Raw genomic sequence first — 14,563 nt, forward strand, 5'->3', positions numbered from 1 at the left:
CTAGAATAATTCCTCTTATCATCATTATTCATCATGCCATAATTATAGTTTATTATTTACTTTATTATCATTATTATCCTACTATTATTCAAAATCATTATCATTATCATTATTATCCATTATTTTTCATTATTGATCATTTAATTAAATATGTACAATTAATTAATATGAGCTAATTATCCATTTGTTAATAAATAAAATTCATAACTATCTCTTCATCAGTCAACTTATTCATCAAATTAGAATCTTCCTCATCTAATTATACATTTATTGAATTAATAAATTCATTATTATCCTTCCTGAGTTCAAAATAGCAATTTTCCTCAATAATTTCAGCTACCTCATCAAGCTCACTCCACAACCAGTTAACTCTTGATCTTCGATCAAATGTCCACCGTCTGTTTGATCTTCCAAAAATCTATAAATTCATACTCTCACTCATCAGTTATAATCACAAAATCTTCATGCAAAACAACTGTATTTTTTATCTTTAAAAAATCATTAATGTTATGCTACTGTGTTGAGCATCCACATATTATCAAAGTCTTGAGCATATCTCTTTTTGTGCATTCAATTAGAGTTTTGAAAAAAATCGTTTTTGTGCACTCAATCTGAGGTTTGCAGTTAAGTTTGGAATTAGGATTTAAGTTTATTCTTTTATTTCTATTTCATTTTTCAAATTTTAGCTGCATACAACTATATATCTATGTAGCCATCTTTCTTTGTGGGATTCTTGCAGGCAGTAGCTCCAGAGCTAACCTTCTATGACAGCACCAAATGGTCTTCAGAGATTATTTTGACTAGAGAGAAGTTGCTGCGTGCCAAAATGGATTTCAATTTAATGTTAGTACCAATAATTTTATGGTCAAACATGCAAAAAATTAAAAATGGATGTATTTTATAATATAATTTTAACTTAGAAAAAGGATTTTCTGGGAAGTCTTGAAAATTCTATGTGCTTTGTAATTTTAATATCTATGTGCGTTGTTAATTTAATTCATATACCATTTTATCACATTTTAATAAAAAAATAGACATATTCTGGCTTCTTTACACTTTGAAGTTGAGATATGTAGTTATAAAATCAACAACATTTGTAATATTTTTTAGTTAATACTGGGGTCATTTTATCTTCGTACTTACTTCCTGACAGGTATGCTGCAAAGGAAAGTGATAGATGGGTTCGTGGACTTGTCAAAGGGCTTACAGTTGAAAGTGGTTCAGGTCTTGCTATGCTTGATCCAGTAGACATATCCGGCGAATATTCTTGTGTTCAGGATAAGACTAGTATTTCGGTCATAACAACAGATATCTACATTCATCTTTCCTTCAGTATTTTGCGCCTTTTACAACGGTTGCAAGATGAGGCTGTGGCAGCATTACAATTTGGAAGTGCAAATGTTATATCCTCTTGCACTCATTTTAATAGAATATGGGTAGACAGAACAGGTCAGTAGTCTAGTCCTTGACTCTGTAGATCGTATGACATTACCTGCTTTTATTATTGTAATTTGTATTTAGTTCGAGAAAATGTGCATTATGGTAATTTTCTCTTCCAAGCTTTCTGTTTTCATTTGTGGCCTCTTTGGAACAGGAAATGGTTCTAACCAGCACATCGCTATTTGGAGACCCCGTCCTCCTTCTAATTATGTTATTCTAGGTGATTGTGTCACATCAGGGTATGTATTTACTGATCTGAGAGGTGAGGTGATTCGTGAGGTATTAGAGATCAAAATACTAATCTACTGTCTGTGGCATTGATTAGGTTTCCTTTCCATTGGCCATTTATATATAGTGGGCTCTAAATAAACACTCTTAGATATGTCCTATTTGAATTACTGTAATAATTGTCTCTTTCACTTCATGAATCAAGCACATTATGTCTCCGAACTTAATTCTTGACATCCTTTGCAGATCTGTGCCTCCATCACAAGCTGTAATGGCAGTCAGTAATACTTATGGCCGGGTGAAAAAACCTCTTGGCTTCAAGTTAATTTGGACACTTAATAGTACAGTGGGGTTGGAACCTGAGTTGCAGGAGCCTGATGGAGAGTCAGGATGTTCTATATGGATACCTATTGCACCTTCAGGGTATTCTGCGCTTGGTTGTGTGGCGCAAATTGGCAAAGCCCCTCCATCAAATAGTGTTGTTTATTGCATTCGATCTGATCTTTTAACTTCCACTATGTATTCTGACTGTATATATTATATTCCCCCTGATTCTAGGTAATAACATTGATTTCTTCTTTAGATTCTATTTCATTTTTTTTGCCTTTTGGTCAATGTTTGATAAATTTAAAGTGACATATTGGCGTGTGAAGTACTCCACAAATTATATAATATATTATTTTTGATATCTTTTCGTATGAATTATATTATGTTGGTAACTTTCTGATTTCATTGGTTGCTTAGTAAATGAGCTATTTTTTTATTTATTGAAAGGAACCAAAATGGCTTCAGCATTTGGCGGGTAGAAAATGCATTTGGGTCTTTCCTTGCACTTACATCAGTAGAGCCTCCTTCCAAGTCTATTGTGTGTGATCTGCGTGAGACACTGCGTCGAAATTACAATGAACGTGGTTTGCATTCCAAAATATCAACTTCTGATACCAGTTCAGAATCTAATGTTGGAAACAACCTTAACTTAGATGGTAAACCAAGCACATCTCGATCAGAAGGAACAGTTTCTATGGCAAGATTGGCCCGCTACTATATCTCAACTCCAAAGTTTGAACTAATATGGTGGGACAAGGGCAGTGAAACCAGGCGTGCTGTTTCCATATGGCGACCCATACCACCTCCTGGTTATGCTTTTGTTGGTGACAGTATAGTTGAAGGGTAATTCTTTATCTACCTGTTTTCTCTTAAGTCGATTTTTTTGAATTAGTGGTATACTCCTTTAAATATCACAATTATAAGTTGTGTAAACAAATGTTATTTGGCTTGGTTGATGACTATACCTTGCTGGAACTTTTGATTCATGTCAATCTTTTTGGTTGAATGAATCTAGATTGGACCCACCAGGATTGGGTGTAGTTCTACGGGATGATGATTCTAGACGTCTTGGAAAGCCTACTGGCTTTAAGAAATTACAGATGTCAGGGAAGAATGTTGATGATCTTTTTATTTGGATTCCAATTGCTCCTCCTGGTTATGTAAGTTTAGGTTGTATAGCATCAAGATTAGGGACTTCTGCTCCTGCAGATTCTTTCCGTTGTGTACGAATGGACCTTGTAAACCAGGCAAATATGTCCAAGAAAGCTGTTTGGAGCTTTTCAGGTCTCAAGGGATCACGTGATTGCAGTTTATGGAGAGTTGAAAATCAGGTTTGTTGAGATTATAGTTGTATGCCATCTTGAGATAACTTAGTTTTGGAACTCTACAAAGGGATTAGTCAAAGGTTTGAAGGGCAGTGTGTAGCAGCATTACATTTTGTAACTTACCGCAGTTCTTGCATGCACAGTTTCTGCATTTTGTATTGTCTTTGCCATTTTATATGTAATACAAATTCCATATTTAATTAATCCTCTCTTTAAAAGAAGCATACACAGTTTCTGCATTTTGTATCGTCTTCACCATTGTATATGTAACAGAATTTCTGCATTCAATTTATCCCTTCTCTAACAGAAGCCATATTTATTATCTGCTTGCTTTACAGGCCAGTACATTTATTGCACAGCCTGAACTGAAGAGACCACCTAGTCGTATGGCATATAGTCTTGTTGAGGCTGGGAAACCAAAATTGCGTGAAAACTTTAATGCTGAAGCAAAGATCGGTTGTTTATCACTGTCACTTATAGATAATCTATATGGAATGGTAAATATGACAAATCTTGGCCACTTCGTATTTTTTACAATTTTTTTCATGTAAGTCTTAAATGCTTAATTGTTTTAGTTTAAAGTAGTTTCTATCTGCGCTGAAGCATATTGCTAAAGGTACTTCATTTTTATTGTCAACAGATGACACCTCTTGTGGATAGTACAATGACAAATATAAGCCTTGCTGCACATGGTCGACTGGAGGCATTAAATGTGGTACTAGTTTCATCAGTGGCTGCGTCAAGTTTCAATCCTCAGCTGGAAGTATGGGAACCACTGATTGAACCATTTGATGGGATTTTCAAGTAATTATGAAGACTATGCTCCTTTTTTGATTATATGAAATGGCAGTTCTACTTTTTTTTTTCTTTTTTGGAATATTAGACATTGTCAAATGTTATAACTTAAAACCTGGTGTGCATGTAATGTGTGCTGCTCCAATCAGAGTATCTCTGGCATGATTTCTTGTAATAGTTTGAATATTCCACCCTTTGTTCTAGCTTATACCTGATAGCAAGATTTACTAACCTACAGGTATGAAGCATATGCTGCCAATCCTGATTTGCCACTGAGAGTTGGCAAGCGTATTCGAATAACAGCAACAAATGTAGTCAACTTGAACATTACCTCAGCAAATGTGGAAACATTGATCAGCTCAATTCTTTCGTGGAGGAAACAAGTGGAGCATGAACAACAGGCACGGATTGTAAAGGAGCTTGAAAAGGTGGTTGTAAGAAATAAATAATGTGCTTTCTTCTGATTTACTGTGTTCATAGATACTTTTTGAACCCTGTTTGGAATTGATAGATCCAATGAGCAGAACTAGCTAATCTTTTTAATCTATAACAGGAAGCAAACAACAGTGCAGAATCTCTACCAAGCCCAAACTCATCTGCTTTAGAAGAAGATAACTGTGAGAAAGTGATTATAGAAAATCAACTTGGATGTGATTTGTATCTCAGACAGTACACAAGCAATTTTCAAGACTTGGAGCTATTGAAGCCTGATAGAAGTTCTTTGGTGCACCTTCCACCATTAAAATTTACTGATAGATTGAATGCTGTGACAGAGACAAATGCTTCTCGTCGTTATGTTGCTGTCCACATTTTGGAGGCCAAAGTATGAAAGATAGATTAAAATTTCTTTCTGTTTTGTCTGGCAGTTCCTCGTGGTATCTTGCAAATATAATTTCCCTTTTTCTTGCAGGAGTTGCCTTTGACTGATGCTGGCAATGCATACAATTTCTTTTGTGTGCTCCGTTTAGTTACAACAAAGCAAACACCAGAGGATCAAAGTCCTTTTCCTCAGAGTGCACGGTCTAGATGTGTTAAACCGTTAAGTTTGAAAAGAAATGATTATTTAGTGGGTGCTGTGAACTGGAATGAAGTGTTTATATTTGAAGTTCCTAATCAGGTGCATATTTTTCTTTATAGTTCTTTGAATGGAGCTTAAAAAACCCAAACATTATGCAAAGGATACTTTTTAGCTCTCTTAATGCATTGTTGTGTTTTGGCAGTGTGATTTTTCTTCCAATTGTTTTTTGTTCGTTACATCCGAATTTCCTTATGTCCTTACCCTATTTTTTTTGTGTATGAAAAGCCTAAATCTGTCTTGTAGAAATAAACTGAAATGTTAAGCTTAGGAGCCATCCATACTACAAATGGAGCATCAATGCAAACCATGAGAGAGATTACTTGAAACAGTTTATGATGCAGTATTTTGGCCTACTGACAATAAAGTTACAAACCATCATAACTGGAAAGAAAGGAGGAAATGATGTTGGTGTCCACATATGATGAAAAGTAGGTCAGTTGGAATAAAAACTACAATCAGTTGCTATTCAGAAGTAACATGGTAAGGGGACCCTAAATTATGTAAAGTAATGAAAAATTTAAAATGAAGAAACACGATTATAGTAATAGGGATGAATCTAAAGTGTTGATCTGCAAACCATGAGAAACAACAAATAGCCCTATAAAGAACGTGTTGCCTTGGGCTTGATTAATTTTTTAAATATTTTTGAAGAACATTTTTCTATATTCCATTGCTTATCATGGGATAAAAAAAAAAAATGTAGAAATAAATATTGTTTTTAGTTTAATGTTCACATCCCATGTACTGTCCCTTGAAATTTGATGGGTGTTAGCAGAATTCTCCCAATGAATGTTCCTAGAACTTTGGGAAGCATTGTTATTTACATTATTTAATGTCAAGATTAATAGCAGGAGATCCGACATGGAAAAGAGTTTAAAGATAAATTAAAGCTGGTTGCCTCAGTCCCCTAGACTGTTTAGTTTTGTGGACGTCATTAAAATCTTTCATTTCAATGGTTTATTAATTGATCTTTCGAGACCTCCCAACAAGGAAATATTTAATCAAATATATGACTAATTAGATTGCTTTCATTGTTTGTTAAGTTAATTTTGCAATAGGATAATTAGCTATTTTGAGGAGAGTTGGCCCCAAGATTAAAACTAAATCAACTAATGAAAGGATTTGTAGAAGGTCAATACTAATTTTTTTTGTGTATGATTGTGAGTTAGAGGCCTTGAAGAATTACTAATCATCCATCCTTGATCTGTATTAATATTTTTATTCAATGAATAATTGAATTATCAATGTTAATGTTTGATATACTCAATAACGGTTTTATCCTTGACACATTTTACTTGATGTACAGTGGATGTAATTATGAATATGGTCATGTCTCTTAGTGGTCATTACGCAAGAGGATGTCACAAACATGATTTTTTTTTGGTGGCGCTTGCAACAATATTTGGTGTCACTTGGTTAATAGATCATGTGGAATTAAGGTATCACAATTGGTAGGATTTACTTGATATATTGCTGATTGTATATGACTCTGCAGGGTTTGACAAGCTTGGAGGTTGTAGTCACAAATCTTGCAGCCAAAGCTGGTAAAGGTAAGCATTGCCTTGTAAAGTATTGAAATTTTACTACCTGATTATCTATATAGCACTATATAATCAATTACAAACTTTCTTAATGTATAATGGCAGCATACTGTGTTTTTTTGGGTTTGCTTCTTTTTAACCTTATTGAGGATGGTTTTATTTTATTTTTTATTTTTTTGGTATGGTTGTTAATGAGTCATTGGTTGAACCCATTAAGGTTTCAGGGAATTGAAATGTTAAAACTAAACATACTAGCAATTTGATGTAAAATCATTCTGAAGGTTCAATTAATAATTAATGGATGTCATACAGGTTAGTTATGTGTAATTATATGTATCATCCAGCTTTCTTTCCAGGTAGCTTTAGTTGCTGGCTTTTTTCTGGCAATGGTAATCTTGTTATAAGCATTTATCTTAATTTACATTATATATTTATTATTGTTGGGGTTACTCCATACCTTATGCCACAAGGGATTTGGATAAGAAGATGACTGGCACCGTAACTTCCGTGACTTTGAAAGGTAACTCAGTGTAAAGTGTCAAAGTGTGGTGGTTTGAGGAAAAAAAATGCCCTTAAGAGAAAGTCCAAAACTTTGAAAAAGATAAGGGAAATAGCAGGGGTTGTAGCAAATGTGTGTGACAATGGGAAACTCCAAAATCACGACTTTTAATAGTCTCAGATAAATGACATCGGGACCTCCTCACTTAGAAATTTTGGGATCTTTGCAACTTCTAGCACATGATAGGAACATGGGGGACAATGGAGAACAAAACTTAGGCAAGCTTGACCAAAGGAGGCCCATTAGCTATATTCTTAGAACAGTTATATATGATGGGTGTAAAAAGACCAAAAAGCATAAAGTGGGCAGGATTCAAGAACATTTGGACATAGTCAAATTAGATACCAACACACTGTAATGTCCCCTCATGGGTTTAGAGATGCTTTAGCCATAATTAATCAATTTCAAGATACTTATGACTCAAACTAAATATATCAGGAGATAATTTCACCTTAACATGCATCAAATCAGTGATATTCCGTAGCTCAATCAATTAAATATTAATAAATAAATTGTTCTTCTATCAAACATCCATAGTTCTTAATGTAAGTATCAAACGAATTGTAATGTCCCCTATTAGGAACATCTCCTTTCCCAACTTCTTAAACACAGACAGTCGTAACAGAAAACATATTCTTCTTCGTGATATTAACTTAAGAGCTCTTCTGATTTATATTATAATATTTATTTGTTTGATCAAATCATTACTTTATATATATATATTGATATATATATTATGTATTTATATACTGTTATTATTATATTCGTCTGTAGAGCATTTCTCCGTTAATATCATAATAATAATAACTATACAATTATCAATATTTCTTTATTTATTATAATTATTATTTTATTATCAGTATTTATTTATTATAATTTATTAATATTTTATTCATTAAATTCTGCATAAGAACATTGTCGGACTTCATATTTTAAGCATACATATTAAGCACATCCCCATGCATACCACCTAGAAGAACATTGTCGGACTTCATATATTAAGCACATCCCCATGCATACCACCTAGAACAAGAATGTTACTGCCTGTAACTTACTATGACTCTCAGAATATACATATACCTCTTTTATTTATATCCCCACGAATTTCCTCAATGTCTGGTCTATTCACTGTGCATTATGAAATACCTTTGCTGCACATTATTAAATCATACGTATTACTTTTAAAAACTTCCTTTTTGATCCTTCGTTTTTTTCCTTCTAATATGCTGCGGAATGTTCTTCATCAACAGACATGTCTTTTAATACTCATCGGTTGCTTCCTTTTCATTATAATCTGTTCTCCCTAATTCGTTTTTAGACAATTAACAAGTCCGTATAATATATTAGTGATCAGATAATATATCCCAAATATATTAATAATTGATAATAATTACTCTTAATTAATATAAAATTATTAATTAAATAATTACTGTTAATATTGTATTTATATTCTGGGAATGAGTTTATTGTTTTATTTAATTATTTTAAATATATAAATTGTGTTTACAGTTAGGAATATGTTTATAATTTATAATATATAAATTATGTTTATAATATGATATTAATTAAATAATAATATTAATAAATAAATTTAAATAATTGTTCGTGAATTATAATATTAATTACTAATAATAACTTCTTCATTTAGGATATATATATATAATGATCAAGGAGGGGATATGACAGTCCGCCCTTCCCAAAATTGCTTGTCCTCAAGCAATTGGGTCGTCTCCTAAGAAACACAAGGTATACATATTTATATAATACATGTAACACATGAATCATATAGTGCATAAGCATGAGTCCACTTAAGTTGTGAAGCACATAGAGTATGAAGCATGCACATAAATTCTCTTAAGTCACGAAGCATATGTGTGAGTGTATGTGGTTATGAGAGAGACACTTATGTAGAACAAGCATACACTAGATTGGATGTAAAGCATACATGATACATACACTTAGAGAATGCACATGGGGTCAGTATTCTGAAAACACATCAATCTGGAAGCATTCGAGAAAGGCATATAAAATGCACATGGAATAACACATTGAAAACATATCAATCATAATGCGAAAAGCGAAGCATATTCAAGACATAAAGCATACGTTAGGAAGCTGTGGGTGACACAATCATGCTAAAAAATGTCACAAACATGGAGCAAACACATAGTTATACGTACAATACAAGTATACATGTACACATATAAAACATACAATGGGGCCAACATATTGAAGACACAGTAAACATATAAATATCCACAAATTATGAAGTATATATACTTTTAAGAGAAACATACATAAGGCATGCAAATACACTTAAAGCATGAAGCAATTCACTTAAATACATATCAGACATGTAGCACAAATCCATAAGTATATACATGAAGTATAAAATAGCACACATGTCAACATAAGGTAGCATAGATGTAAGGCATGGGGCATTCACATAAAACACCAACTAATATATAGGACATGTAAGGGTTGAAGCAATATACATGGATATACGTAAAACATGAAGCAAGGCACATAAGGCAGGAAGCAGCTACATAAAGCATCAATAATACATATGAATACACGGAAAATCATTAATCATGAAGTATACAGAGGAATACATGTAAGGCATGAATCATGCACATAAGTACATTTAAGACCAAGTCATACATGTGGAAAACATATTAGGCAGAAAACCAACATGTCGTTTATGAAGCATGGATAACAAATACACATGAAGTATAGACATGAATATGCATAAGGAATGAGTCATTCACATATCATACATGTAAACAATGAAGTAGTACACAAGCATACATGAGAAACACACTTATGGAATGGATATGCTGAAGACACATCGGTCATGAGGCATACATAAAGACAAAAGACATACATGCTGAAAAACATATCAGACATGAAGCAATTTATGAATACACGTAGTATATATATACCTACAAGGAACATACATTGTAAAGGTGCATGATGTAATTATACCGAAAACATGACAACATTAAGAAATCCCATAAGCATTCATACAAAACATACGTATATGTTTAAGACACATTAGGCATATAGTACTCATAATCATATATCAACATTTTCATATGCAAATATCGTAATATAGCTTGTGATGCCATTAGAGCCATGCCTAAACTTAAACCAATCCGTCCCTTTTCCCAGAAGAGGGCTCTTGCTCGTCTAGGGCACTCTACACCAGTTCTCTCTCAGGTCCCAGATTACTCAACTCAGTCCTCTCATCCTTAGCGCACGCAACCCAGATTTAGGAGGAGTCTTTTACCCTTAGGGCACCTCTTGACTGGATTTACTCTGCCTCTCCCTAGCAGCATCCATCTCCCTTGGGGATGTGGAGAAATATGGAACTGGTTATAGTTTTAGGACAATTTAAAGATATTTTGTTTATCAATTATTTATTTATCTCGTTATAAATTACTATTTATTGCAGTTGGACTTGCTGTTGCAGCGTCCTTCAGATAGCATTGCATGGCAATTCATTGCCCAACTGTTCACTCAATGTGTTTCCTTAAGCATTAACTAACTACTTGCAGGATGGCAGGATTATAGCTCTGATACCATTTGTAATGTCCCCTCATGGGTTTAGAGATGCTTTAGCCATAATTAATCAATTTCAAGATACTTATGACTCAAACTAAATATATCAGGAGATAATTTCACCTTAACATGCATCAAATCAGTGATATTCTGTAGCTCAATCAATTAAATATTAATAAATAAATTGTTCGTCTATCAAACATCCATAGTTCTTAATGTAAGTATCAAACCAATTGTAATGTTCCCTATTAGGAACATCTCCTTTCCCAACTTCTTAAACACAGACAAACGTAATAGAAAACATATTCTTCTTCGTGATATTAACTTAAGAGCTCTTCTGATTTATATTATAATATTTATTTGTTTGATCAAATCATTACCTTATATATATATTATGTATTTATATACTATTATTATTACATTTAAGAGCTCTTCTGATTTATATTATAATATTTATTTGTTTGATCAAATCATTACCTTATATATATATTATGTATTTATATACCATTATTATTACATTTGTCTGTAGAGCATTTCTCCGTTAATATCATAATAATAATAATTATGCAAGTATCAATATTTCTTTATTTATTATAATTATTATATTATTATCAGTATTTATTTATTATAGTTTATTAATATTTTATTCATTAAATTCTGCATAAGAACATTGTCGGACTTCATATATTAAGCATACATATTAACTTTAAGCACATCCCCATGCATACCACCTAGAACAAGAATGTTACTGCCTGTAACTTACTATGACTGTCAGAATATACATATACCTCTTTTATTTATATCCCCACGAATTTCCCCAAAGTCTGGTCTATTCACTGTGCATTATGAAATACCTTTGCTGCACATTATTAAATCATACGTATTACTTGTAAAACCTTCCTTTTTGATCCATCGTTTTTTTCCTCCTAATATGTTGCGGAATGTTCTTCATCAATAGATGTGTCTTTTAATACTCATCGGTTGCTTCCTTTTCATTATAACCTGTTCCCCCTAATTCGTTTTTAGACAATTAACAAGTCCGTATAATATATTAGTGATCAGATAATATATCCCAAATATATTAATAATTGATAATAATTACTCTTTCTTAATTAATATAAAATTATTAATTAACTAATTACTGTTAATATTGTATTTATATTCTGGGAATTAGTTTATTGTTTTATTTAATTATTTTAAATATATAAATTGTGTTTACGGTTACGAATATGTTTATAATTTATAATATATAAATTATGTTTATAATATGATATTAATTAAATAATAAATTAATAAATACATTTAAATAATTATTCGTTGTGAATTATAATATTAATTACTAATAATAACTGCTTCATTTAGGATATATATATAACGATCAAGGAGGGGATATGTCACCCACCCCTTCACACGTGGCTGCATATTCTTTGAATTCAAATTGGTATGTGTAAAGAGTTGGTAGAATTCTTCCTATTAATGACCATAAGGTGAGGAATGGCCTTATGAAAGCCTTCAAAAAACTGTACAGTCCAGAGGAAGCTTCATTGATCAGTTTTTAGTGGATTGAGTTTATGGAACTAGATGGCTACAAGACTTTGGCAAGGATTGATAATCACACTTTGGTACAATCTTGGCTAGTTAGTTGGTGGACACAATCTATGGACCTTCAGTACAATGGTGTGCACATGCCATTCGTCTTCTCTGACAGCTTTATAGCTCCTCTATTGCATAAGAAATAATTGTTATAGTGCATAATGTCTTGTCTAATTGATTGTAACACGCTTTAGTATAGCTAGAGCTTAACACAGGTGGGATGTAAAGCTTGAGAAGCCATGATAACCTGATGATACCATGACGTGCAGACGAGGTTGGAGGAAATAGATCCACTTCCTTACAATAGTTTTAGTGGTGATTTCCGAAATATGCAGCTGCAGATGATGATTTTGATTTTTGAGCTTTTTGCTCAAACAAAAACAGCTATTGATATTTTTTTGGGCAATTTATTTTTGTCATTTTGATGCTTCTCACTTGTATAATGAGACTCCTGTTGGTATTTTGAATTTATAATTTATTTGAATATTCCAATTGACAATGGGTATCCATTTTAAGCTATTATGATGTTTAATCTAAGTTATCAGTTCGGGCTTGGGAGCGTTCGATGATGCGAACCCGATTTGTGGTTTTGGGGAAATTTCTTTTTGCCTTTTGGGTTTGTGGGTTGGGTTCGTCTGTACACACACGCACACACACACATACATATATACATACACATATGTATGTACATATATACATACATATATGTACATGTATATATGTACATACATACATACATATATATATATATATATATATATATATATATATATATATATACATATTATATGTAAAAAATTAAAGAAATATTCGAAATTATAAAACTAAATACATTTAATAGTATTGCCAGCCTGTGGATTCGCCCAGGTCCGCTCCTGGGTCCAGCCAGGGTTCACCCCAGGGACTGCGGGTTCGCTTTGGGTTTGCCAAGGTGAACCCAAAGCGAACCCACAGTCCCTGGGGTGAACCCTGTTTGGACGCAGGGCGAACCCAACCTGGAATCGTGCGGACCTGGTTCGCGTCAGGAGGGCAAAAGTGGCGAACCCGTTAATTCAGTGTTTAATGAATGATCATTGACATTGAAATATTAGTTATTACATATTGTCATTTTGATGTATGAATCATGATTCAACAATTTGAATTGGGCTTTGGCATTGTTTAGTTTAAGTTACTTTTGTCTCTTTTTAGTTTTCTATAGACAATGTTTTTTATATTAATATACATTATTAAATAGCCATCCCCTTGCTCCCCCCTTGCTGTCCCTAAAATTTTGGAAAATCTTAACGGTTCCTGTATCTCCTATCTTGGAAACTTAGTGAAGTACCATTTTTCTGTTGGAAGATTAAAACATAGCAGCAAGTGATCATAAAACAAAAAAATCCTCGAAATATTTGGAACTTTGTAAAAATGAAAAAAAATGTAAAAGAAGCCATGCAAATGAACATAGGTAGTAAACTCACCTCAAATGATGTAGTTGATGTTTTCTTGCCTTCTTCTCACTAGCGTGCTCCTCCCTTATCAGAACTATTCTCTTTCTTTGTATTTTTTGCAATGTGGAAAATGACAATTTGAGTTTTTTTGTTTAGTTTTAGCATAGCTATTTTATGTTTAGGGTTGGTATAAAAGGGTGGGGGGGTCCTTTTGGGCATTCTCATCCCCTTTTTCTTTTTGTGTTTTTTTATTAATTTTCTTTCTATGTTGTCTGGGTGGTAGGGGACATCTAGCCATCTCTTGAAACACTTTGTGTAGGAACTGGGTGAAAAAAAGTGGGGTATGCATCCCAAGGTTACATAGAAAATAATTGTTATTAGTCGCCTATTGACAATGGCCAGTTACTAAAATTATCACTATTTGTTTCCATTTGACATGCATAATATATCAACAAATTGGAAATCATCCAAGTCACTGCATGCTAAGAGGAGAAACACAGTAGGATGATAATTTTGGAGGTCTTTCAGGGGTAGTTATCCCCTTGAAATTTGTTCAGTTCATTCTCACAGACATTGTCGGTGCAGGTCAAATGATTAATTTAAAATGTGGTACTCCTTAGCTTATCAAGGGTGATCTTATGTGCATCATTTTGGTTTTTTTCTAAACAAGCAAAGCCTCATTTCAG

General features: G+C 33.0%; 1 protein-coding gene across 3 annotated transcripts in view; it reads left to right on the plus strand.

Annotated features, from left to right (window-relative positions):
* LOC131042467 (uncharacterized) overlaps positions 1-14,563 on the plus strand; it is a 254,284-nt gene that overhangs the window by 208,882 nt on the left and 30,839 nt on the right. For all 3 annotated transcript variants that reach the window (XM_057975760.2, XM_059220584.1, XM_059220580.1), the window contains 12 exons: positions 740-843; positions 1,154-1,449; positions 1,595-1,679; positions 1,915-2,226; positions 2,443-2,838; positions 3,011-3,326; positions 3,659-3,817; positions 3,961-4,124; positions 4,354-4,543; positions 4,669-4,938; positions 5,026-5,232; positions 6,689-6,743. In XM_057975760.2, coding sequence (XP_057831743.2) covers positions 740-843; positions 1,154-1,449; positions 1,595-1,679; positions 1,915-2,226; positions 2,443-2,838; positions 3,011-3,326; positions 3,659-3,817; positions 3,961-4,124; positions 4,354-4,543; positions 4,669-4,938; positions 5,026-5,232; positions 6,689-6,743 — 2,554 coding nt within the window. The remainder of the gene's footprint in view (positions 1-739; positions 844-1,153; positions 1,450-1,594; positions 1,680-1,914; positions 2,227-2,442; positions 2,839-3,010; positions 3,327-3,658; positions 3,818-3,960; positions 4,125-4,353; positions 4,544-4,668; positions 4,939-5,025; positions 5,233-6,688; positions 6,744-14,563) is intronic.

The sequence above is a fragment of the Cryptomeria japonica genome, chromosome 1 (assembly GCF_030272615.1).
Source record: "Cryptomeria japonica chromosome 1, Sugi_1.0, whole genome shotgun sequence".
Lineage (NCBI taxonomy): Eukaryota > Viridiplantae > Streptophyta > Pinopsida > Cupressales > Cupressaceae > Cryptomeria > Cryptomeria japonica.